The sequence below is a fragment of the Solanum verrucosum genome, unplaced genomic scaffold (genome assembly GCF_900185275.1).
Source record: "Solanum verrucosum unplaced genomic scaffold, falcon-dt-bn FXZP01000257.1, whole genome shotgun sequence".
Taxonomy (NCBI): Eukaryota; Viridiplantae; Streptophyta; class Magnoliopsida; order Solanales; family Solanaceae; genus Solanum; species Solanum verrucosum.
This window is the reverse complement of record NW_026020539.1, coordinates 3,491,749-3,519,540: the sequence shown is the minus strand read 5'-3', so window position 1 is coordinate 3,519,540 and position 27,792 is coordinate 3,491,749. Positions and strand designations below refer to the sequence as shown.

At 37.1% G+C, this 27,792-nt stretch overlaps 1 protein-coding gene across 1 annotated transcript; it reads right to left on the bottom strand.

Moving 5' to 3' along the window:
- Window positions 1-17,045: 17,045 nt before the first annotated feature.
- Window positions 17,046-18,279, bottom strand: LOC125809910 (uncharacterized). The gene is made up of 3 exons (XM_049489453.1): window positions 18,069-18,279; window positions 17,297-17,925; window positions 17,046-17,249 (listed from the first exon to the last, which is right to left on the bottom strand). The coding sequence occupies exons 1-3, from the start codon at window positions 18,277-18,279 to the stop codon at window positions 17,046-17,048; spliced, it is 1,044 nt and encodes a 347-aa protein (XP_049345410.1).
- Between the last annotated feature and the right edge of the window lie 9,513 nt (window positions 18,280-27,792).

Sequence of the window (27,792 nt, the reverse complement as noted above, 5' to 3'; positions counted from 1 at the left end):
AAGACACAAAATTAAAGGCGATATGGGAGACATTGGCGAATTGTCGAGTGGTTCGGCGAGCTTGACCCAACTCACCAAACTGCCCAACGTGCCTATTTTCAGCCCCCAAAAACAAAATCAAACAACATACAAAATCAATTAAGTCCAGACCCATATGACCCATGCCACCGAGATATTCAAAATTCCCCCTATTTGGCCAAAATTTGCCATTTGACGACTTTAGCCCTTAAGAATGACGTCAAACGCTCCATCATTGGGCAAAGGACATCATTTAGCACACTTGGGGTTACTTAGAATTCACCCGACTAGACTCAATCAACAATTTAACACAACCCACAAGTTAAGATCACTTTTAAAGTACATAACTCAAGAACCCAACAATTTAGGCAATTAAGGCACAATTTCAAAACTAAAACAGGCAAACTAGCACAACATTATGATTTCAGAGAGGCCTAGCACACATAAAGAAGAATTAAATACTTGCATTTGTGTTTAATCGCTAATTATGAGTTTGGGGTTTGGACAACCAACCTTTATGCCAAAATACGAAGTTGTAAAGCTAGGCGGCAATGAAGTTCAACTCCAAACACGAAATCAAGGACCAAAAAGCGATAGAATGCAAAAATATTGAAAAAAAAAAAGTGCGGGTGTGATTGTATGAAGTAAAAATGAGGGAATATAAAAGAGTTTGAAATTTTAAACCTTTGCTCTTTTAAAAAAGTTCAGTTTGTGGCCCAATCGGCGGTGTTAATCGTCCTCGCCGATCCACTCGGTGACACGCCGAGTGGTTAATTACCTCTCCAAATTTTACAGGACCTCCAGTTAATTTGGGGGTTCAAACGACGATAACAGTCGAGATCGCCGACTTGTTTGGTGAGTCTCCAACTCGTCCATGGGCTCGCCGAGTTTTACAGACTCTAACCTGAAATTTTCTTGAGTCCAACTACGGTCCAAGTCGAGCTCGCTGACCTCTTCGGCGAGTCACCGACTGGACTCTTGGCTCACTAACCTGTATCTTTCAAACACATTCCACACTTCAACCTGCACAATCAACACCCGTTATTCCAAAAATTAAACACAAAGCAATAAAAACTTGGGTTGCCTCCCAAGAAGTGCCTTAGTTAACGTCGTGGCATGACACAAGTACCCATTCAAGCTTCATTCTTGGTGTTTTCCATAATATCACTAGGCAACCCCCGTTGTTGTCTTGGGTAGAGATGAGACAACACATAACCCATTTGGGTCTCCAGTAGCTGAATAGATATGGAATGAGAAGCAGTCATCTGATTTAGCATTGAGACATTCTATTTTATCTCTTTCAACACTTTGTCATGTTCTTCGACTTTGCGGAGAATGACTGAGATTATCTCTTCTATCTGTCCACTCTCATAATCCTTGGACTTTCTACGCTCATGAGGGGAAATGTACCTATCTTTATTTTTGTACAGTACTTCAAATTCCATGATCTTATTGGCCAAGAGATCCAACTGAGTTAACAGTTTGTCCAAATTCTGGTCCCTCTCTTGCTCCTTGTTGGTCTTAGTCATGCGATCGAGGAGTTAGGCTACTATTGCATACGGTTGTCGTATTAGACCACCCGGAGAACTTTAGTCAGCCACTCTTCTATTCTCCGGACCAAGGCCTCTATAGAAACAATCCAACAACACCTTATCTAGGATTCCATGAGTTGGGCACATCAATAATAGTGCCTTAAATCTCAGCCACAAGTCATGGATTGCCTTACCCTCCAAATACTTGAAATTTAGGATGTTATCCCTAAAAATTATCATCTTTGAAGGAGGGTGATCCACTTGGTTACTGTTGCTACCAGATATGCTCATTTCCTTTGTTTCCAATAGCAACACAAAAACCAAAAATAAAAATAAGTAGATTCAACTATGACGAAAAAGAACACAATTCAACTTCACTAAAAGAATTTCAAACAACACCACTCCCCAGCAGCGGCGCCATTTTGATTAATAACGTTTCAAAGACACTTCATTCAATTGTAAGCGTCAACGATCATTAATTAATTTATAACCCAACTAAATGAGTTGGAGTCGAATCCCACAGGGAACGGTACGTGTTTCAGATTCAATTGGGAAGTATGAACATGGTCAATTTAGTCATAAGAATAAAAATTTTTCGAACAAAAACACCATTCAAATCAGGGGGTGACACGAATGCCAAATGAGGGGTTTTAGTTTTGATTATCAACTACAAACAACAGTCACAATTAATGCAAATTAATAATAACGAGACAAATTCTTGGGATGTGATTGATTATAGGCAATATAGACATATGGGTAATTTCAACTATTAGTAAATATCTAGATATTAGTGAGTAGGCTAGACTATAGGGGAGGTAAATTTTCTCTCAAATAATAAACCCTGAATCAAGTGATTTCTTTCGAACATCACAAGCATGCAAAATATTAGCAGCCCACACCTTACTCCATTCATTCTCTCGAGCTTAATGTGTGGGAATGAGTTTAGGATTCACTCTCTCGAGCTTAACCCAGGCCAACCCACATACCATCAATCAAAAACCTTAGTTATAAATCTCTCTCTCGATCAAGCCAAGAACACAAAGGTAGAACTTCATTTGCAACTACAATTCTTAAATTAAACGACAATTAATGATTAAACTCATTTCTAAATAGCATTTAAACTAACAATTAGCAATACCCATAAGCTAAATCAACCCATAGTAACATGATCACACCCCAAGAATTGGGGTTTTAGCTAGACATCATAAAAAGGTAAAAACCTTTACCAAATTGATTATCCATCAACTGGGTAAGAAATATTCCGTCTTTACAATGCTCTAATTTGAAGATTCTCATAGACCCACTTCCAATTTCTCAAAAGTTAATTTCTTCAATCCTTCAAAGTTCAGGAAAACTTGGTATGATATTGTTCTGGAGAGTAACTGACCTAAAAATATTATTCAAGATTCGATACAATATGATCTGATACTAAACTAAATATTCAGAAACATATTTATAGTTGCCAAAAATAAGCTATGAAAGCTCAATTGGCAAAGTAACTCGGGCTCGCTGAACCACTCGGAGAGCTGCCCTTTGGTCTCTTCCATCGCCCTTCTGCCTTGATACTCAGCATCCTCAAGGTCTGTAACTTTAGGCGATCTAGCTTGGCTTCGTAGAATCACTTGGTGATCCGTCCACTGCTCTTATTCATTGCCAACTTGGTTCTTTCCTTTAGGGCTTGGCACACTGGAACTTTAGGCGGTCTGATGAGCCACTAGGCGACACGCCGAGTGCTCTTAGCGATCCTCAGCCTCGCCCATCTTCATTTCTTCAGCTTGTTTTGCTCTTTTTTGCTTGTTAGTGTCCTTGGTTTGTTCCTCCATCCATATACCTGAAAATCAAGGGTTTTACATAAGTTATTGGCACAAATTAAGCATTTGAGGACACTAAATCTATATAAACAAAGACCTAAATGAGTCCAAATCTCGAACTCATTACCTGCTTCCCGGGGAGCCACTTCGGGAGCCCTACTAATCACTTCTACGATTATGGTCCTGCACCCCACCCCTTGATGGGGTACTACTGCTGCTACTGGAGTTGACTGAGCTTTCTGGGAAGTGGAAGGATTAGCCCTCCTCCTGGGCTAATCTCTGGACCAATGGTATAACTCCCAACAATCATAGTACCCCTAGGAAGACTGGCCCACAAAGTACTGACCACTATGGCTCGTAGTACCCACATCTGAAGCCCTGGTACTCTGACCCGCTGAATGTGATGAACTAGTCTGACTTGAAGCAGCCAATGCCACATCTCTCACCCTTTGGATTGCAATATAAGGAGGGTCACCCTGAATGGAGGCACCTTGCTGGTGCTGATCATCCCCTGAAGCTTGGAGTGAGGCCTCTACCGGTCTGCTAGCCTTACCCTGCTGGAACTGTTGCTGGGGCCTACCCTGATAATCTCCGAACCTGTAATGGGGTCCATTGTAGCTACCCTCATGTAGGGCCCTCTTGTCGTTGCCCCCTTGGGCTTCGCGATGGAACTGCTCGATGGAATGGGTGTGATCAACTATATCCAGAAAAGAATAGCCCGCTGTAACTAAAGAATAGGTCTCAACCCGCAACTGGGTCCTCAGACATCGAACAAAACACCGGATCATCTCCTCATCCGTGGGTAATATCATAGTAGCATACCTAGAGAGCTCCTAAAATCTCACCTCATACTCAGACACGGTCATGGAGCCATGCTCCAACCTCAAAAAACTGATCGCGAAGCCTATTTCTGAGACTCCTGGGAACAAATCTAGCTAGGAAGGCCTCAGAAAACTCCGTCCAAGACATCGGAGGGGACCCGGCTGGCCTAGTCTCCATATATATCCGCCACCACTGCCTGACGGTCCCGTCAAGCTAATAGGCCGTGAAATTTGCCGCTCGGCACTCCAACAAACTCAAGGCGTGCAACCGCTCACGGCAAGAAGTTAGAAACTCGTGGGTGTTATACCCTATTTTAACATATTGATGATATCTAAATTAATTAACTTAAGAAGTCGCCACCTAACTATTACAAGGGTGAGTTAGGACACCTAAACTTTCAAAAAGACTTCATTTTAAGGTCTTCTAACCAATTAGGGATTATAAGGTAAGGGTTCAATTAATCCTAAAGGGAAGGGGTAAGACATCCTTTAAGATCCACAAAAATGGTTAACCGACTGAACTTAAATTAATATAAAAGGTCTTAAAGGTTGTTTAAAAAATAATTATTTTAATTGAAACAAACTAATGATTAAAAATATATATGATATAATAGTGTGAAAAATAATGTGGATAATCATATAAATTAACCTTAAGTTGATATGTAGGAAAAGGATAGTTAGTTTCTTAAAGAGGAAAACATTGGATAAGAGGGATAAATGGGCTGTTTTAAAAAATGTCTTTGCATTAGAAAGAAGTCACTTGTTAAGATCATTTTTTTAGTTTGAAAAAAATATTTTTTGCACAAAATTCAAACCGATTGACTTTTGATTCAAAAGATTTTTGTGAATAACATGACGATTTCGTTAAGACTTGAAACAAAGTAATTTATTTAAAGTGAAAGCAACTTATTTTATATGATTAAAAGAATAGCATATCAACTATGTATGTATATATCTAGGTATCAAAAGCCAAAATAAGTAAATCCCCCAAACTCGAAATAAACCCCAAAACACATACATAAACAATTAGTCAGAAAGAGTTAAATGAGAGTAAATGACAAAAGAAAAATGATAATAATAACATAAGATGTCATAGGCATTCCCCAAGCAATTCTTTCTTGTTTTTCTCGTAGAACACGTTTAAGGAAGATTTGATCGGAGGACTTTATGCGTGTATGGAGAGTCTTGCATTAAGACTCCATATGTTTCTCCAAAGTGTTCATGCAAATAAAAAAGAATAAAGAGATTAGTAAGACGATTTAACTTCTCATGATAGTGAATGAATATAGTAATGAATAAAACTATGTAACAAATAAGTTATCCCAAATACAAAATATGCAAACGCCGAATCAAATGCCTATCTTGCAATTGACGACTTTCGAACAAATATATAATAGCTAAATCATATCAGAAGTCTCTTGGCCACAAAACTAGTTCTCAAAATCATTTAATTTAAACTATGAGGGAATTACTTTTCTAGATGTGAGTGATATCAAAACAATACAACTCGAGATCTTACAAAAGCATGCATTCATTTAAACTTACAAGGAAACTTATACATCTTATACACATATGTAAGCTAACAGAATAGGAAGAGAATGCTTAATACATATTTGTGGTGAATTGAGTTAGACCCATCTATACAAAATAAGCAGGTTCTAAAGATAGACATTATTAAAAAAATACAAACAAACTTTCGATAAAAAGAAGAAGACCTCTGCTATCTAATATACCAAAACTAATCTCAAATTTTGAGTGAACAAATATACAAATCTCAAATTTTGGGCGAACAAAAATTAAGTATGACTAACGAATATTTAATGAGTGTTTATGAAATACAATTCCAAGATCAACATTTCAGCCTTCCCAAAGACATATCTCAAACATATATAATATGCAGTAAGAAAATTACATAAGTCTTGAGAGAAACTAAACATATCTAAACAACACATTAGTCGAGTTTTAACTGATTTCAACTCAATAGAGATCTAAATTTATTAATATTTTTATCATATCAAACCCAAAATTTGTATCAACATTTTCAGTACAACAAAATGAACCTAACACATGATTTTATAAATAAATCTGAATAAAGTTACAGTCGGGGATATTATCTTCCATGGGGCAGTGAACTAGAGCTTTGGGGTTTAAGATCCACTACTCCTTTGTCGATAATGAAATGAGTTTTAAAACTTATGTAAACCAAAATAGAATAACAGTAGGTGGAGTATTTTTCAAGGTCTAAAAAACTTGGTCTTAAAACGTGCCCTTTGTTGAAGAATCGAAGGGATATTTATGGATGAAAAAATATGATTTTTGAGCGGGAATTGAATCTTTTAAATTTTGAACTTCAGTCAAGACTCTCCATTCAAACTCGAACGTTTGAGAATGGGACTAAATCAGTCTTCACGTGATTCAAACAAAGAAAAGTGATTTGCTTTAGCTTATACTTAAGAAGGGAAAACTTTGATTGTGCTTTCGATATGGACAATCTTGAAGCATGAAATGAGAAAGATAAGATAGGGACGCGTCTATGACTTCCAAGGTTTGCACAAAATGGTGAGGGAAGCGTCTATTAAGTGGCGAAAGTGTTGGAAAGTTTTACCTGAAGAGGAAAAAAAAAGAGCGGATACAGCAGAGGAACCCTAAATGTTATTTGGGATAAAAAAAGGGATTGTGAGCTACAAAATTATAGCGAAAATGGGCCATTAAAATGGGTTCTATTTTGGGCAGATTTGACATAAAAAGGGCTGGTCATAATGTCTGGTTTGGGCTCAATTTGAACGAATTTCCAAGGACTTTTCCTTCTCAAAATAATTATTTGGGGTTCCTTATCTTAATAATTTAACCAATATATATACATATATTAACACACTAAAAATACGACTATAAACTATTTGTAAAAGGAATAACAACTAATGATAATCGTTGTAATTAGAACAAATAGCGATACTAATATTAACTAAAATGATAATGAGAGATGGGATAATAGTGATATATAATGTGACTATAATAACGATATCGATAAGAGTAACATTTATATATATATGAATAGTAGCGCTACAATATAGTAAAAAATATAACAATACCTAAAAATAGATTATTAATGACTAGGAAGCGCAAAGAAATATATTAGAGAAGAGGTGGGACAAAATTGGGTGTCAACAACTTGCTCCTCTTTGATAAAAAATGATGAAAGAATTTTCGAACAAAGAAGTTGACGTAATCACCGATTTTGTCCCGACCAACAAATACTGCCTTAGAAGGGGTTTGAGGTATGTTGCTAGACAAATTAAGGGGTAGAAGATTAGATAAAGTCAAGAGACCTATATGAAATGACTTGAAAATTATGACCGAACTCTAGTTTCGAGCGCCTACATATCTCGGGTTACACGAGAATCAGGTCATGTGTAGTTCGAAAGGTAGAAAGTCAGATTGCCTATGATTTTATAAATTACCCCAGTGTCAAATAAAAGTGATATTGGACTATGTTAAGAAGGAAGTTAAGGAGTTGACGGCTCAAAAAATAAGCACGATTTAGATTTGAATGGATTTGAATTACCTACATATCCACATATTTGTAAATATGTAGTTTGGGAATAGATCTTCAACCTCTTACTCTTACTGACGAGATTAACTCAAACTTCAACAATTGCCCTAGTTCACTACTTAGATTATGATCCACGAGTTGATATGTGAGGTCAACTTTAATTTTGTCATTTTTCAGAAAGCCACAAGCTAAAAACAATTGTTAGTGATAAAGAAATATTATCAAATAAGTTGAAATAAAGGAAATTTACACTTGTATGTCGTGCTTGTAGAAGAATTTTGAATCCACATCAGAGTTTAAAGACGAATTCAATCCCCTCTTTACAAAAAACTCAAAGAAAAACTAAATCCACATTTGCGTTGACTTGAATGGAATCTAAAATCCATATCCACGTTGATTTAGAAACACTATATATGATGTCCACAAAATCTATGATGTAGAAATATAAATCCACGTCCACGTCCACAAAATTCATAGTCCAAAAATATAAATCCACATTTACATCTACAAATTCTGAAGAGATAAATCCACATCCACTTTCACAAATTGTAAAAAGGTAAATCCACATCCACGTCCACAAGCTTCAAAAACGCAAATCCACGTCCACATCCACAAACTTCAAAAATGTAAATCCACATCTACGTCCATGTCCACAAAATTTATGAAGATAAATCCACATCCACAAGCTGTAAAAAAGATAAATCCACATCCACGTCCACGTTGTAAAAATATAAATCCATGTCCTTATCCACAAGACTTTAAAAAGATAAATTCACTTCCACATCCACAAGCTGTAAAAAAGATAAATCCACTTCCACATCCACAAGCTGTAAAAAAGATAAATCCACATCCACGTCCACAAACTGTAAAAATATAAATCTACGTCCATATCCACAAGACTTTAAAAAGATAAATCCACTTCCACGAAATTTATAGAGCCAAAAGTAAATCCACGCCCACTTCCACATCCGCCAAATCCATGGTGCGAAAAACATAAATCCACTTCCACAAATTTTTAACGCTAAAAGGTAATCTACATCCACATCCACATAATAAAAGTAAATCCACTTCCACCTCGACCAAATCCACTTCATCAAACTCTTAGAACTAAAGGAGGTATCCACATCCACATTCAAAAAATAATAAGTCCATGCCCACATCATAAATTCATAGTGCAAAATTTTAATTCCCCGCCCACTTTCACAAATTATGAGGTAAAAGATAAACTAAAATCCACGGAAATTCATAATGTAGAAATAAATCCACATCTATAAGATCCATAGTGAAGAAGTATAACTCCACATCCACTATCATATCCACAAAATACTTGGTGTAAAAATATAAATTCATTTCCACTTCTAATAAATTTTAATCCAAGAGACACATACGTGCTTGTAAATCCATGTCCATGTTGACATTTTAAAGCCAACATCCACCTCCACAAAATATTTGATGAAGAAATATAATTTCATGCCCACATCCTCTTATAAATAAGACTAAATCCACATATGTGACCACAGTTATGTCAAATTTGAAGAAGATTAGATTTATGTCCATGATCCGTTAGACAATGCCATAAGCTAAAAACAAGCGTTAGCGGTAAAAATTCATAAATAGTTGAATTTGAAATAAATTATACTCACAACCCTTTATTGAGAAGAAAACTCCATATCCATATCCATATCCATATCCATATCCATATCCATATCCACATTCAAATTGAGAAGTTGAGTAAATCTATGTTCAGAGAAAATCATAATCTACGCTCGAGAATCAATGTCCACCATTATAATTTTAATGTATGCCAAGTATATGTCATCGTTTTCCTTAAAGGAGAAGTTAAATGCCCCATCACGTCCACAATATGCATATCTATTTGAATCTATCACATCAAAGAAAAATTGCTAGTTTAAAAGAAAACTGGTTGACTTGTGTTTTTGGGGGAACTTGTTCCTTGAGCGGATTCTTGTCTTGACGCATCCAAACATTGATATCCCACTAAATATTCAATCACTAGCCAAGGAGTTTTAGTAGTAAGTGATATGAAAAGTCTAAATTTGAAAGACCTAGATAACCAAAAAAAATATGTTTTAAAGGTTTAAAAGAATCAAATGATTTTGAATACTCTAATTGAAATTATGATTGAACTCAATTTGAAATTATGAAATGCCAAAAATATCAATGTTGCTTCTAAGAAATTGCCCCAGTTTCAAGTATTGAGGATAGCTGATTGATATAGAAAAGCAAAGAAATATTTATAGAATAAAGAGAAAATAAAGTCGACTCGAGAGAATTTTCCCCAGCTTCCAGTTTTGGAAGCGCTTGGTTTTAAACATTTGAAAATAAGATATAATGATGAACTTTGTAAAAGTAATTTTAGTAATTTTAAAAGTTCTGCCCCAATCTTTCAGATAGGACACTTTGAATTGAGAAAAGGAAAAGAAATTGATTAGAGAAAATGAAAAGACACTAAAATTTTAAAATAATAGACGAATCCTCCTCGGGTTGCTTACGTATCCAACATGAATCAGGCCAGACATAGTTCATAAAAATATAATATGAGAACTTTTAAATTTTTAAAAATAAAGGGGCTGAACCCGATGTGGGTTGCCTACGTATCCAAAAGGAAATCAGGCCGCGTGTAGTTCATGCATACAAAAAAGGACTTGATAGATTTTAAAATAAAGACACCGAACCCGATATGGGTTGCCTACATATCCAAAAGGAAGTCAGGCCAGTCGTAGTTTTTTACAAGAAAGGAAATATTAATATAAAGGCTATAACAAAATATAGAGGCGAATCATGACAAAAAAAAAGGTTCTAGCTTATGCCTCCAGCCTCTTACAAAAGAGAGAACTAACTTAAACTACTGAAACTCCCGGCGAATCGGGGCTGAGATGCAAATCCCATTCTTCAACTCAGATCCATGTTCGACAATCCGCATAGTCGATGTTTCAACAATATCCTTAATTATCACAACATGATCATCTTCATCTTCCAAGAACAAACTCTGAATCCCATCGACAATATCATCATAAGTAAATTCAGCAGACATGTCTATAGTTTTGGCGATGAAAGGTTTTGTAAAACTTTGATCAATGGTAGGAATGTGTTTTGGCAAAAAAATCCTTTTTCCTTTTTTCTCACGTGCCTTCTTCACTTCCTCCTTAGTTGGTTCATATCCCAAACCAAATGTAAACTGATTTTTAGGTAGGGCCACATGCTCGACCCTTCCATTCAATGCCTTTCCTAACCCAAGTCCAGGTTGGTTCCCATTTCTCAGCATCTTCTTCGCAACCATGATTGCGGCACATGACATTTTTGATTCCTCGACATGAGTCTCTTCACACACACTAGTAACATCAATAATTTCCCATGCATGGTATGCCGCTCCATCAAATCCTCCAGCTACCTCAATGAATGGGATAGATTTCTCTCGATAGATAAATGTGTCACATTCTCCATGTATACATATAAACTGTTGATCCCATTCAAATTTGACAGTCTGATGCAAAGTAGATGGCACAGCTCCATCCATATGGATCCACGGTCGTCCTAAAAACATGTTGAATGTCGTAGATACATCAAGTACTTGAAAATCCATGACAAACTCGACTGGCCCAATCAATACATTCAACTCTATTTCTCCAATTGGACTTCTCTTAGCCCCGTCAAAAGCTCAAATATTTATATCACTTGTCTTGAGCTCACTGGTATTATATCCTAGCTTTCTTAAAGTTGACAATGGACAAATGTTAAGTCTAGTGCCTCCATCAATCAACACTTTAGATACAAACATGTTGCAATATTTAACAGTTATATGTAGTGCTTTGTTGTGAGCACATCCTTCTGGTGGCAGTTCTTCATTATTAAAGCTGATTCAATGACTGTCAACCATGTGCTCAATCATTCCAGCTAACACCTCACTCGTTGTTTCACTTGGAACATATGCTCCACTCAAAATCTGTAGTAATGCATTCCCGTGTACTTCTGAAGTCAACAACAAAGAGAAAATTGGAATCTGGGCATTGGTCTTCTTCAACTGATCCACAACTGAGTATTCACTTGCCTTAATTTTCCTTTAAAAATCTTTGGCCTCAGCTTCTGTCACAACTCTTTTGGGGGGCACATTGCTCTCTTTACTTTGCCTTAGTCTAGCGAGTTCCTCGGACGTATAGCACCTCCTAGACCTTGTCATTCTTGAAGTCTTAGTCTTATCAGGGACCGCTTCATTTCCTCGACATTCCATCACAACTTGTTGATAATCCCACGGTACAAGCTTAGTATCATACATAGGCAACTGACTTGGTGCTCCTAATATCTCAATAGGTGCAAAACCTCTTACCACTATAGCAAGAAAAGTAACAACCACAAAAGTATAATAGCTATGCTCTCCACAAGAACTATAAACTTGGTTGGATCATCATCACCCTCATCTACTTCAATCATATTCACCGAGGCACTATTATGGTTCGGGAATGGGTTGTTGTTAACATTTGGTGTCGGTTACTTGATGAGTACACAAATTGGACTCATTTAGTGCTATATTTTGATAGAATTAGTGTCCTCAAATTCATATTTTATCTCATTATCTGATGAAAACCCTTAAGTTTTAGGTATTTGGAGTTTAAGAGAAAGCATGGACACTACTTAGCAAAAAAGGAACAAAAGCAGCTGAAAGAATGAAGAAATGAAGATCTGAGAATTGCCGAACCCATTTGGTGAATCACCAAAAGGTCTTATCCTCACCTTTTGTTCAAGTGCACTGAGCCCTGAAAGAAAGGATCAAATCGGCGGTGAAAAAAAGTAGTCGGCGTGATGCCGAGCAGTTCTGCGAAGCAGTACAATGTCGCCCAATGATACAAAACATGACGATGCTGAAGGAAAGAGCAAGACGACGATGAAACCTACCAAAGGGCGGATCGCCGAGTTGATCAGCGATCTTGACTAACGACGCCGAATGATCTGTTGCATCACAAATTTTTGAAAACTATAAATACTCATTGAGAGTTGTAGCTTAATATCAGATTTTTAATATAGAATTTTTAACATAGAATATTCTCTCAAGCTTGGAGAGGGTTTTGAAGAACTTGAAGATTCAAAGGGTTTTAACTCCAAGATTTTGGACTTGGGTCTTGTGGATTCTTCACTTTTGACTTGTTTTAAGACTTAATCTTGCATACCCATTGATGGAAACTGAGATTGATATACATTTTTACCTCTTTTGCATGTGTAGCTAAAACCCCAATTCTTGGGGTGTGATTTTGTGAATATGGGTTAGATTATCTGTTGGGTCTTGCTTTTGGATGGTTATTTGTTGTGTAAATGTGATTTCGTTTTGTAGTTGTGGTGGAACTTAATGAAATTGTAGTTGCAAATACGATTTCACCTTTGTGTTTTCGACTTGCTCGAGAGAGAGATCATAAAACTAACACTACTAAATTGATGGCCGATGGGAGTGGGTCCACATGTGGTTCAGCTCGAGACAGTGAACCCTAGTCCTTCACCCACACACTCAGCTCGAGAGAGTGAGTGGGCTAAGGCGGAGGCTGTTCTTCATGCGGCAAGTGGGTGTCCGAGAGGAACCCATTTGATTCAGGGTAAGTTGCTCGAGAGAGAATTTACCCCCACTATAGTCTAGCCTAGTCACAAATACTCAACGGACTTACTATCAAAAGCATGTACCCAATAGTCAAGTCTAACCCGTATTCCTATCACATCCCAAGAATCCCGTCTCTATAATAGTATCTCTCGTTATTTTTGCTGATTTTGCTCTTTACTTGTTTACAAACCCCCCATTGATAATTGACGCTTGCGTCACCCCTTAGATTTAACATGTTTACATTAGATAATGTTTTTATCTATGACTAATTAGAACTTAGTTTTATTTTTCTATTAATTCTCGAAACCACTTTTTGTGAGAATGATCCCAACCCTTGGTTGGGTTACTAAACTATTGTACGATCGTAGACACTTGCATTGGAAGTTGTGTCTTGATTACACAAACATCAAAATGGCACCGCTGCCGGGGAGTGGTGTTATTTGAGAATTTTTAGATTAGTAGAATTTTTGTTCTTCTTTGTTGTAGTTCACTTACTGTACTTTTAGTTTCGTTTTGCTTGTTTTTATATTGAAGTAGAAACATCGATATAAAGGATCATTATGGGTATCAAACAGATCACCCTTCTTAAAATTGTTGAACCTTAGGGACAACCTCCTAACGTTCAAACGGGTACGGGATGAAACCATTCAGGAAATGTGGCTGAAGTTTTAAGCAGTGCTAGAACCATGTCCATCTCATGGAATGACCGACAAAGCGCTACTGGAATGCTTCTATAGGGGTCTTGGACCCAAAAATAGAAGTATCGCCGATCAACCTTTCATGGGTGGTGTGTTACACCATCCCTATGAAGTAGTAGCAAATCTCCTTGATGGAATGGTTGAAGCCAATAAGGAAGCCCAGAAGAAACATGAGTGGGATGCACTAGTAGCTCAAGTAGATATTCTATCCAAACGAGTCATGGTTTTGGAAGCACAAGCCACGGAAAAGGACAAGGACTTCTCCCTACGAGAGTGTAAAAATAGGAAGAAGCATGGGGTTGTGCAAAATGATGAAGTTCTCTCACTCATTCAAGAAAATTGAAGTACAAGACAAGTTGCTGAATGAGATAAAAGAGAACATCGAAATGCTAAATGAAGTGTCAACCTCTAACTCCATGACAATTCAGTTGCAAGATGCCCAGATAGGCCATTTGATATCAGGTCGCTATCTACCGTTTGCCGAGGATTCACCTAGTTACACCATGGCGGACTCTGAGGATGAGGACTAGGTGTTAACTTGCGCCGTACCACGACGTTAACTAAGGCGCTGTTTGGGAGGCAACCTGTAGCGACCCTAAAAATAGATAGGTGAAACTAGAGCCTAACGTATGAATTTTTAAAGTTTAAGCATAAATTGGAAGTAGTCACTTTTGGAGAAAAAAAAAGTTATGAATCTGGAAATTGGCTAAGTTCAAAACTTCAAATGATTAAACCTTTATGTGTGAATATGGAATCATTCCTTGTGTAAGGGCATTTGAACACTTTGGTTGAGCTTGAACTTGCATTTGAAGCAAGTATTGTGAGCATGAGAGTCTTTGGTATTGGTGAGTCACAACTTGAATCTTTGAGTGCACATTTGATATTTGCATAAGTAAATTGAGTTTTGTTGTGTGCATTCATGATTGAGTCTTGTGTAGCACTGTTCGAGATACCCTTTTTGAACGGTTGGACTTGAGTTTGCTTGAGGACAAGCAAAAGTTTAAGTTGGGGGTGTTGATGAGTCCACAAATTGGACTCATTTAGGGCTATATTTTGATAGAATTAATGTCCTCAAATGCATATTTTATCTCAATATATGATGAAAACCCTTAAGTTTTAGGTATTTGGAGTTTGAGGGAAAACATGGACACTACTTAGCAAAAAAGGAACAAAGGCAGCTGAAAGAATGAAGAAATGAAGATCTGAGAATCGCCGAACCCATTTGGCGAATCGCCAAAAGGTCTTATCCTCGCCTTTTTTTCGAGTGTGCTGAGCCCTGAAAGAAAGGATCAAATCGGCGGTGAAAAGGAGTAGTCGGCGTGACGCCGAGCAGTTCTGCGAAGCAATACAATGTCGCCCAATGATACAAAACATGACGATGCTGAAGGATAGAGCAAGAGGGAGATGAAACCTACCAAAGGGCGGATCGCCGAGTTGATCGGCGATCTTGACTAACGACGTTGAATGATCCGCTACATCACAGATTTTTGAAAACTATAAATACTCATTGAGAGTTGTAGCTTAATATCAGATTTTTAATATAGAATTTTTAACATAGAATATTCTCTCTAAGCTTGGAGAGGGTTTTGAAGAACTTGAAGATTCAAAGGGTTTCAACTCCAAGATTTTGGACTTGGGTCTTGTGGATTCTTAACTTTGACTTGTTTAAAGACTTAATCTTACATAGCCATTGATGAAAACTGAGATTGGTATACATTTTTACCTCTTTTGCATGTGTAGCTAAAACCCCAATTCTTGGGGTGTGATTTTGTGAATATGGGTTAGATTATCTGTTGGGTCTTGCTTGCTGATGGTTTATTTGTTGTGTAAATGTGATTTCGTTTAGTGGTTGTGGTGGAACTTAATAAAATTGTAGTTGCAAATACGATTTCACCTTTGTGTTTTCGGCTTGCTCGAGAGAGAGGTCGTAAAACTAACACTACTAAACTGATGGCCGGTGGGAGTGGGTCGACATGAGGTTCAACTCGAGAGAGTGAACCCTAGTCCTTCTCCCACACACTCAGCTTGAGAGAGTGAGTGGGCTAAGGTGGAGGCTGTTCTTCATGCGACAAGTGGGTGTCCGAGAGGAACCCATTTGATTCGGGGTAAGTTGCTCGAGAGAGAATTTACCCCCACTATAGTCTAGCCTAGTCACAAATACTTAATGGATTTACTATCAAAATTATGTACCCAATAGTCTAGTCTAACCCGTATTCCTATCACATCCCAAAAATCCCGCCTCCATAATAGTAACTCTCATTATTTTTGCTGATTTTGCTCTTTACTTGTTTACAAACCCCCCATTGATAATTGACGCTTGCGTCACCCCTTAGATTTAACATGTTTACATTCAATAATGTTTTTAGCTATGACTAATTAGAACATAGTTTTATTTTTCTATTAATTCTCAAAACCACTTTCTGTGGGAACGATCCCAACCCTTGGTTGGGTTACTAAACAGTTGTACGATCGTAGACACTTGCATTGGAAGTTGTGTCTTGATTACGCAAACATCATTGCTTGACTGTGATTTGTTTTTTCTCAATGAGATCTTCAACCTTGTGTTTCAATGCATAACAACGATATGTGGAATGTCATTTAACCCCCGAATGGTATTCACATGTTTTAGAAGGATCAACACTTCTTGGCAATGGATCTGGAATTTTACCTTTCATGGGATACAATAACCCTGATGCTTGCAACCGTTCAAATACAACACTCAGTGGCTGCCCCAATGGTGTAAAATTGTGGGAAGATCTATTTGGACGTGGTGCACATGGATTGTTTTGATGATAGAATTGTGGTGGTGGGGCTTGATATGTTGGTGGTCGTGTAGCTCGATATGTTGGTTGTGTGTGGTAGACAGGGTATGAAAATTGTGATGGATAAGGTTGGTAAGATGATGGAGATTGATAGTATGAATGTGAGGGATATTGGAGGTATTGTGAATGGGGAGCACGATGTTGATGTTGTGAAGGTTGCTGATGGTGAAGTGAAGTACCTCCCAGATCCATTACCGCATTAACTTCTTTCTCTTTTTTCTTTCCACTTCCAAGAGCACCAGTTTAAGAGCCTTACTGGTGGACTGTAATGCTGCTAGACTTGTAATTCTTCCACTCTTGATGCCATCTTCAATCATGTCTCCGACTTTGATCACTTCAGCAAAAGATTTTCCACTCTTTGTGAGCATTCGTTCATAATACTCTGGTTCTTGTGCCTGAATGAAAAAAAGTGATCATTTCTACTTCCTCCATGGGTTTGTACCCTAGATACTTCTTCCCTCCACCGTATAACATATTCTCGAAATGATTCTGTTGATTTCTTCTTCAATTTTGTGATCGAAATTCTGTCAGGAGCAATCTCGACATGAAATTTATAGTGATCCACAAAAGAATTTGCCAAATCATCCCAAGTAAGACATTTTGTTGTATCTTGCTTAGAATACCACTCTAAAGCTTTCCCACTCAAGTTTTGATTGAACAATTTGATCCCAATCCTTTCATTCTTCCCGACACCAATCAATTTTTCACAATAGACTTTCAAGTGAAAGAAAGGATTTCCAGATCCATCAAATTTTTCAAATTTGGGAATCTTGTAACTCGGTGGCAACTCTACCTCAGGAAAAGCATATAACTCCTCATATCTTACACTTTGGATACTACCAAGCCCACACACACTTCTCATAGCATCTTCCAAATTCTTGAGCTTCGTGTTTATCAATTCATCACTAACTGACCTTGCCTCCTTTTCAACTTCAACATAATGATCAACATCTGGACGACACAGTTCATGAATCTGTGTCATAGGTGGAGCTGTGGCATAAGTATATACAGATGAAACTTGTTGTGTAGCATCATGTGCCACTGGTATATACTGAGCCTTTGAAGGAGTGACTGTAAACACATGAGAAACGTAACATTCTAAGTAACTTGGTGGATGGGTGGTGCATTTTGAACGGGTTGAGAAGTGGTAAAATAATTCACTTGGTTAATCTCATCCAAATTTGGGAATAGAGGTGGCATTGGCATACTCTAACAAACACCGGGAGATAGAGTCATATCTAGTGGAGTTTGAGACAATGACCTTTTCTGAAGAACCATACGACTCAGTTCAGTAATTCGTTGCTCTAGACGAGCAATGGTCTCTGGGGTTGTTTCTGATTCTTTTGAAGTGGCTGGATCACTTGTGATGGGTAAACTAAGAATTGGCTCAGATGAAGTGGTTACGTTAGTCAAATTTTTCTCCATTTTAGAACAAAACCATTTTGTTTTTCGGGTAATAAGTAGTGAGTCTGCAACTGATTTCTTAGCTTTGGACCGTGTGAAGTATGAATGCTCCGCCAGTTCCCCTTTTAGCACAAGTCAACCTTTTTTAATATTTTGAAAATATATATTTTTAAATAACAAAAAGAAAAAAGAAGAAAAAAAGAAAAAAGAAAAAAAAACACAAGTTAGTATGTGATAAGAGTAAAATGTTGCAAAAATAAACATGTTGTAACACATAGAATAAACATATTATCGCGTTTTATGATGCAAGGGGACCTCTTTGAGCCAGAGGTAGGTCTAACGAATATTTGAAGGACAAACATGTCTTTTATGTATCATTCCAAACTCTCCATAACTTAAGCTTTTACAAAAAAACATGGAAAATAAAATGTATACATTGAAATTCTCTATTAAATGTTGAAAATGAAATAAATACAAAGGTATTTAGTTTTTTTTTCACTAATCTTCTTGATTATCTTGGCGCCTTAATTGCCAATTGAAAATCTTATAGTTACCTGCAACAAATATTAGTTTTTTTTCCAATAAATATCTACCTTTAGAGAGTAATAGGTCCACATAATCGACATATTTATCCTTCAAATGATGAACATAAAGTATGATAATTGTCACTTAGGGTCGTAGAACCGTTAGGACATTTGGTAAGATTGACTAATGAACATTATACGGCAAGGGTATTAAGTTTCCTAGGTAATGATGCATGTTACTTACAAGGTTTTGGTTTAGCTCTAACTTGGGTGGTCTAAGAGTGGGTTTACTAGACACAAGGTTCCCGAGTGGACAACTCGAGTGAGAAGGCTACGCGGTCACACAAAAATAGATCCGGACACCTCGTGCATATTCCAACTCTCCTAACTTTAAGATTTAAAAGAAATTTGCGGGTGTGCAAAATACACCTCGTGTGTACGTGTGATAGTGTGAATATTCCAGAATTGAAGGAAATATGAACGAAATTACAGTTTATATAAAGCGATAACAAATAAATAATGAATACAAAAAATGTCAAATAAGCAGTTTATATCACATAAACAAGATAAATAGAATATCAAGCAAATAAGGTAAAGCAAATAAATATATAAAACCTTAAAAAATTAACCTAAGATTGTTATGGTTAGAACCTAAGTCCCCAGTGAAGTCGCCAAGCTGTTATAACATATTTTAACTGAGGTCAAATCAGTGTACAACATATTGATGATATCTAAATTAATTAACTTAAGAAGTCGCCACCTAACTATTACAAGGGTGAGTTAGGACACCTAAACTTTCAAATTGACTTCATTTTAAGGTCTTCTAACCAATTAGAGATTCTAAGGTAAGGGTTCAATTAATCCTAAAGGGAAGGGGTAAGGCATCCTTTAAGATCCACAAAAATGGTTAATCTGCCGGACTTAAAATTAATTTAAAAGGTCTTAAAGGTTGTTTAAAAAATAATTATTTTAATTGAAACAAGCTAATGATTAAAAATATATATGATATAATAGTGTGAAAAATAATGTGGATAATCATATAAAATTAACCTTAAGTTGATATGTAGGAAAATGATAGTTAGTTTCTTAAAGAGGAAAATATTGGATAAGAGGGATAAAGGGGCTGTTTTAAAAAATGTCTTTGCATTAGAAAGACGTCACTTGTTAAGATTATTATTTTTAGTTTGGAAAAAAACATTTCTTGCACAAATTCAAACCGATTGACTTTTGATTCAAAAGATATTTGTGAAATAACATGACGACTTCGGTAAGACTTGAAACAAAGTAATTTATTTTAAGTGAAAGCAACTTATTTTATATGATTTAAAAGAATAGCATATCAACTATGTATATCTCTAAGTATCTAAAGCCAAAATAAGTAAATCCCCCAAACTCGAAATAAACCCCAAAACACATAAATAAACAATTAGTCACAAAGAGTTAAATGAGAGTAAATGACAAAAGGAAAATGATAATAATAAAGTAAGACGTCATAGGCATTCCCCAAGCAATTCTTGCTTGTTTTTCTCGTAGGACACGTTTAAGGAAGATTTAATTGGAGAACTTTATGCGGGTATGGAGAGTCTTGCATTAAGACTCCATATGTTGCTCCAAAGTATTCATGCAAATAAAAAAGAATAAGGAGATTAGTAAGACGATTTAACTCCTCATCATAGTGAATGAATATAGTAATGAATAAAACTATGTAACAAATATGTTATCCCAAATACAAAATATGCAAACGCCGAATGAGATGCCCATCTTACAATTGACGACTTTCGAACAAATTTATAATAGCTAAATCATATTACAAGTCTCTTGGCCTAAAAACTAGTACTCAAAATCATTTAATTTAAACTATAAGGGAATTACTTTTCTAGATGTGAGTGATATCAAACCAACACAACTAGAGATCTTACAAAAGCATGCATTCATTTAAACTTACCAGAAAACTTGTACGACTTATGTACATATGTAAGCTAACAGAATAGGAAGAGAATGCTTAATACATATTTGTGGTGAATTGAGTTAGACCCATCTATATAAAATAAGCAGGTTCTACAGATAGACATTATTAAAATAAATATAAATAAACTTTCAATAAAATAAAGAAGACCCCTGCTATCTAATATACCAAAACTAATCTCAAATTTTGAGTGAACAAATATACAAAATCTCAAATTTTGAGCGAACAAAAATTAAGTATGACTAATGAATATTTAATGAGTGTTTATGTAATAAAATTCCAAGATCAACATTTCAGTCATCCCAAAGATATATCTCAAACATATACAATATGTAGTAAGAAAATTACATAAGTCTTGAGAGAAACTAAACATATCTAAACAAACGCATTAGTCGAGTTTTAACCGATTTCAACTCAATAAAGATCTAAATTTATTAATAATTTTTATCATATCACACCCAAAATATTTATCAACATTTTCAGTACAACAAAATGAACCTAACACATGATTTTATAAATAAATCTGAACAAAGTTATAGTCCGGGATATTACCTTCCACGGGGCATTGAAATGGAACTTTGGGGTCTAAGATCCACTACTCCTTTGTCGATAATGAAACGAGCTTTAAAACTTGTGTAAACCAAAATAGAATAATAGTAGGTGGAGTATTTTCCAAGGTCTAAAAAACTTGGTCTTAAAATGTGCCCTTTGTTGAAGAGTCGAAGGGTATTTATGGATGAAAAAATCTGAATTTTGAGCGGGAATTGAATCTTTCAAATTTTGAACTTCAGTCAAGACTCTCCATTCAAACTCGAACGTTTGAGAATGGGACTAAATCAGTCTTCACGTGATTCAAAAAGAGAAAAGTGATTTGCTTCAGGTTATACTTGAGAAGGGAAAACTTTGATTGTGCTTTCGATATGGACAATCTTGAAGCATGAAATGAGAAAGATAAGATAGGGACGCGTCTATGACTTCCAAGGTTTGCACAAAATGGTGAGGGAAGCGTCCGTTAAGTGGCGAAAGTGTTGGAAAGTTTCACCTGAAGAGGAAAAAAAATTAGCGGATGTAGCAGAGGAACCATAAAAGTTATTTGGGATCAAAGAAGGGGTTGTGGGCTGGAGAATTATAGCGAAAATGGGCCATTAAAATGGGTTCTATTTTGGGCAGATTTGAAAGGGCTTGTCATAATGTCTGATTTGGGCTCAATTTGAATGAATTTCCAAGGCCTTTCCTTCTCAAAATAATTCTTTGGGCTTCCTTATCTTAATAATTTAACCATTATATATATATATATATATATATATATATATATATATCTAAAAATACGACTATAAAATATTTGTAAAAGGAATAATAATTAATGATAATCGTTGTAATTAGAACAATTAGCGATACTAATACTAACTAAAATGATAATGAGAGATGGGATAAAAGTGATAGACAATGCAACTATAATAACGATATCGATAAGAGAATTATATATATATATATATATATATATATATATATATATGAAAAGTAGCGCTAAAATATAGTAAAAATAATAACAATATCTAAAAATAGATTATGAATGACTAGGAAGCGCATAGAAATAAATTAGAGAAGAGGTGGGACAAAATTGGGTGTCAACAGTGGGTGATATGTCCAAACTTACACCTCAATTAAGATATATAAACGGTAGAAGTCAATTTATAGAACTCAACGTGAGTTGTGATCGATCCCACAGAGAATTTCTTTACAGTAATGATTTCACTGTCGCGTTTACTCAAATGTCGTTATTATTTCATAAAGAAACAATTATGGAAAGTAAAGTGGGTTTAGTTGTAATGTTCTAGTAACTAAAATTTGTAATCAAAATCCAGATTAACAATTAATAGAGCTTTCAGTTTTCAATTTGTTTCGATGATTAAAAGAAACTAGGATTGTGTTCCCCATAACGTTCACCTAATGTTCTTCCATAGTTGAGTTTTAGGCAATTTATCTCTACAAAATACAGAAAAGTTAGATATATCTGATACTTCTCAGTCTAATCATATTATGTTCACTCAAGTCCTCTCGATCCCAGAGTGTTACTGGTTTTACCCTCATTTACAATGGTGTTAAAGTTCTTTTCTCTCGAACTCAAACTTTGACTCCATTTCTTCCAGCTAATTTAGCTTTTTCCTAACTATTATTTTTCTCTCGAATAAATTATAGATTCAGGCTCACTCCAATGTGTGCACTCATTAGAATATGTTAATAATGAAGCTAGATTATATTTGCAAACATAAATCGCCTATCACTCGTTTTACGGAATTACATTTTGATTCACGTTATAGATCCCACAATCCCAGTTGTGGTATTTAGCCACTCATGATTTCACGTAAACATTCAGAAATATAAAATGAAAACATATTGAGAAAGTACTTACGAGAATAAGCAAATCAACAAGCTACTTCGATAATTCAAGAACCGGAAATCCAAACTACGAACTTGATTCAATGTTAAAATCAAAAACCAAAACAAAGAATAATGGAAACTCGTTTGTGGTTCAAGGTTCGACGAGTAAGAACTAAAAATATGACATAATTAATTCAAATAAAGTGTTTAAAAATAGTCCTACTCAAAGTAGGACTGAACTGTCGGGCAACTCCACGGACCCTCTGAGGCTCCGTGATGGGCTTCACGGTCCGTGAAACCCTCTGTGGTCTGTACTTCAACTTTCGAAACTGAGTTATTCAAGGCTTGCACACTGTAACTTGTCACGGACATCACCACAAGCCGTGGTACTGATCACAGTTCGTATAGGTGCCCGTGGTCTTCGCTTGGCCAATTCACTCTTCAGCTTCTCAAGGTTTCTTCACTGGTTCAACTTTATGAACCGCATCACGACCCGTCATAGGTATTATGATCCGTCAGGTTTCCCGTGGTCTTCACTTGGCCAATTCACTCTTCAGCTTCTCAAGGTCTCTTCACTGGTTCAACTTTGTGAACTACATCACGACCCGTCATAGGTATTACGGTCCGTCAGGTCTCCCGTGGTCCTCACTTAGCATTGCCACAAGTTTCCTTCTCAAAGCCTACTCACTGGAAAGGCACCACGATCACTTTCACAGACCGTAGTGAAGACCACGGCTCGTGAGGCCTTCCGTGGTCTTTACTTCGGTCCACTTTCACTTTCACTCTGCATTTTCTTCCTTTATTTCCTCTTTCACATCCACATGTTTTACCTGTACAAACATTACCAAACACATCATATCTACATAAATACACTCAATTCTAGTATTAATCCTTAGTTTTCAAGCATCAAATGTGCCAAGATTTTGCGGCACATTAACACCCTCAACTTAGAACCATTACTTGTCCTCAAGTGATGAGAAAAACAATATATTCATCAGTCAAACATTGAAAACCTTTTTGACAGTATGCAACACCCATCTCACTCACACATTATATCCAAAACCATCAACCTAACAAGCAAGGATCAATATATGACATCCTATTACTCACAGTTGATCATGCTTATGCTTGTGTACTGTCAGCTAACACAATCTACTATCAAATGCAATCATTGTGTCCTCACACCAATGAATTCCCTCACTCATGATAAGTGGGACTAATTTCTACTCTCACACTCTCAAAGAACTTCTAACACTAATAACAAAATACCATAGACTTGCCCTTGCTTTATACGCTCTATCTTTTAAACACCCAAAATAGGATCATTATAGGACGGCTTGTAACATAGGCTTAGGCTAGGGAATGGATATTTGGGTTTGTGAGTGACTAGTACCTTGATTTTCCAAAGTTTCGTTTGCAGACAACTCTTTTTTGAGCAATTCTCTCTTTTCTTCATTTCAGCACATCCCAATAGCCATTATTTTCATCTTCTTTTTTCTTTTATTCTTTATATATATATATATATATATATATATATATGCACTCAGCTCACTGATTGATCCTTCTTTTTCACTTTTTCTTTCTGCTCGAATTGCAGTCACCCTCAACTTAGGCTTTTGGCCTTAGTTGTGACGTCGTATCTTCGGAGACCAAAATGATATGATATTTAATGCTCCTAGTGTTAGACTTCGAGGAAAACTCACACACACATGACACATTACTACATTATTTAATTTCTTGGTTAACCAATTTATTGATCAGACTATAAATGTTTAACATGTAAGTATCTAAGATGTCATCTAAAGATCCTTATAGTCAAATCTTAGGTCAAGGTAATCATTTCACACAGACTAGTTGCTGCATAGCTCAACACACCAACAAAAACACAAAAACCATAACAATTTTCGCAGTAGACATGGAGTAAACCTCAATTCGTCCTAACAGCTAGAATGGCAGGTTGCTCACCACCCCTCCCCCCCAAAAAAACTTTGCCCTCAAAGTCAATGAAAAAGAACAAAATAGGGTTGTGAGGAGGGGTCATACCTACGACGCGTTAGGCGCCGGTGTCCGGATCAACATTGGCTATCAATGAGTGCACTCTTAGAAACCATGGAAGGATCCGACTGGCTACCACTGACCGGGGCAGGTACAACGCTACCAGAAGCTCCAGCTAACACTGCATCTCGATGTTGTTGCTCAAGTGCTTCTCTTTCTCTAGCCTCCCTCCTCGATGCCTTGTGGGCTTTCTTTAATTTCCTTCTTTTCTCTCTGTACAGGTTACCAGGGATCTCCTCATTAGATCCTCCGGCTTTGTGTTTTCTCTTTCCAGATTTGCCCTTAGGGAGTTTCCCCAAAGATCATCAAGGGACTGGGTGGTAAGCTACTCACTGAATATCTTCATCAATGACTCTAGCATGACTGAAGTGGGCACTTGTACCAGCTTTTCAGCCAGTTTAGCAACTTAGGCTCTTATCTCGGCCAATTGCTTCTTGAACTCTTCATTATTGCTTAAGCCGTCATCCATCCTATTCTTCAAAACAACAATCTTCTTTCTCATTTCATCTTTTATACTCCTCTCCACAGATAACACATTGCACTCTATAAGTTGGGGAATCTGGTGGGCAATTTGGTCGAGTAAAGTTTTGGTCTGCGCTGATCTGCAACCAACATCTCAAGAAAGGCAGTTGGGAGAGTGATATAAGTACCTAGAGCTTGGGTGGTTGAAGCTGGTGGCGATGATGATGCCTCCGAAGTTGATTGTGATGACTCACCCTGCTCAGTTTGGTCTGCAACCTGTGGGATGACTACTGGTGTATGAGGTACTACCACTAATGGTCCCACTGCTCCTGATTTCATCCCATAAAGATGATTGTTGACATCCTAATTTTTGGAAGCTAAAGTTATCTTAGATGCCTCCACCGATTTATCCACCAACTTATTTGGAGGAATGTTCGCCTGCAAACCTGCTCGCCTATTCAGCATCCTATCTCGCATTTCTGTGACGATGATTTGACCTATATTCACAAGGTAACTGGCCATGAGGCATGCAACTAATGATGCTAATGATGGAGATAATGCATTACCGTTTGTTGTGGGTCGCAACTGAGCTTGGACTATTGATCACCAGACCTTGGCCGGAAAGGTGAGGGATGCCTTTGTAATTGGCACATGTGGATCAGATACCCATGCTACTGCTTCTCTTTTTGTGGCAATGTAGCCGACAATCCAACGCATGATGCGCTCTCGCGAAGTAAGATCCTCCTTCTCTGACTCACTCGTGACAGCGTGGTGTTTGCCCTCAAATAGTCGTACATAAGCTGGTGTCGTATACTCAGGGCCATGTAACATCCTATTGATTGTTTCCTCAGAGATGTTCACAAACAGTCTGTAAATCTCTGGAAATGCCTGGATTTCTGCCATCACTACCCTAGTCTCGGGCATGAGTGGTCTCTTTCTAAATCCCCCTGACTTGTTCACAATTCTCTTTTCGAAGAACTCCTTCGACCTGTTCACTGTCCACATAGATCTGAAACAATCAATCAGATGTTGTCTTACCACTGGGTCAAATTCTCGGAGGTGAACATACTGAACCATTGTATCATCTGGAGTCACCTCATCATCCCCCTCTACTGCACCTGCCTCTCTCTGAGCTCCAGTTCTAGCCTGTGGTCCTACTGCGGGTGGAGATGTGATTGTATCTTCTTGAGAGCCGCTTTCAGACTCTGCACTACCTCCCGAACCATCATCCGACTGGCTTCCCAAATCAGCATCAAATTTACTTCCTAATTCCTCACCGCTACTGAAACTACTACCTTCTTCTTCAGACTAGGAAGGAGTGTCCAGATGAATAACCCTCGCTGCTTTGGATCTAGTAGCTCGAGGTGGATGATCGTCAGGTGTAACGTTCATTTGTACCTCCGAACTACTAGATTCGGAAGCATTATGGCCTTCTGATTAAGACATAGTAGGGGAGGAATGTTTGGTTGCGTTCTTTCATCGGGGAGCCATAGTACTTGGTATTGAGAGGACAATTTCACTCACAAAGAAGATGAACTTTGACTGGAATTTCTTGGTAAATTAGAACTAGGGTTTCGACTTTTGGTGATCGTTAAAACTTTAAGATGAAGGGAATCTTTTTTTTTAATCCTTTGGAAACCATTATAAGATGAAGGATGGGGAGAAAATGAGAGGAAAACCTGACCTTTGGCGCTTAGGAAGTACATATACGTTTTAATTTCAACTTTGGTTCAAGCGCGAGTCAGGTCAGTTCACTGTTAATACTGGGTTGTGGACGACGAACAGTGAAAGTGCCCGTGAAGGTCACCACGGTCCGTACAGTGGTCCGTGGAAATGTGTTGGGACAAGATTCTTACCTGGGGTTCCCGAGAGACTAGACGGTCTGTACAAATCATGACGGACCAAGAACCCTTCCGAATACCATTTTCTTGCAATTTCTCGTAGCTTCCTTAGGTTGGTGCTGAGATTGACGAGCCGTGAAGTTGCCCTTGAAGGGGACCACGACCCGTGAGACTGCTCGTGAAGAGTAGTCTGCACCCAGTGATGAGTCCATGATTTGGAATCTTTTAAGGATTTATTTTGATAGATTTAGTGTCCTCAAATGCATATGTTATCTCAATAATTGATGAAAATCCTTGAGTTTCA

Coding starts and splice junctions, on each gene's coding strand:
- LOC125809910 (XM_049489453.1), bottom strand. CDS start 18,279: ATGGAGAAAAATTTGACTAACGTAACCACTTCATCTGAGCCAATTCTT. Junction 17,926..18,068: donor GACTCTATCTCCCGGTGTTT/GTTAGAGTATGC, acceptor ATGTGTTTACAG/TCACTCCTTCAAAGGCTCAG. Junction 17,250..17,296: donor GGAGGGAAGAAGTATCTAGG/GTACAAACCCAT, acceptor TTTTTCATTCAG/GCACAAGAACCAGAGTATTA.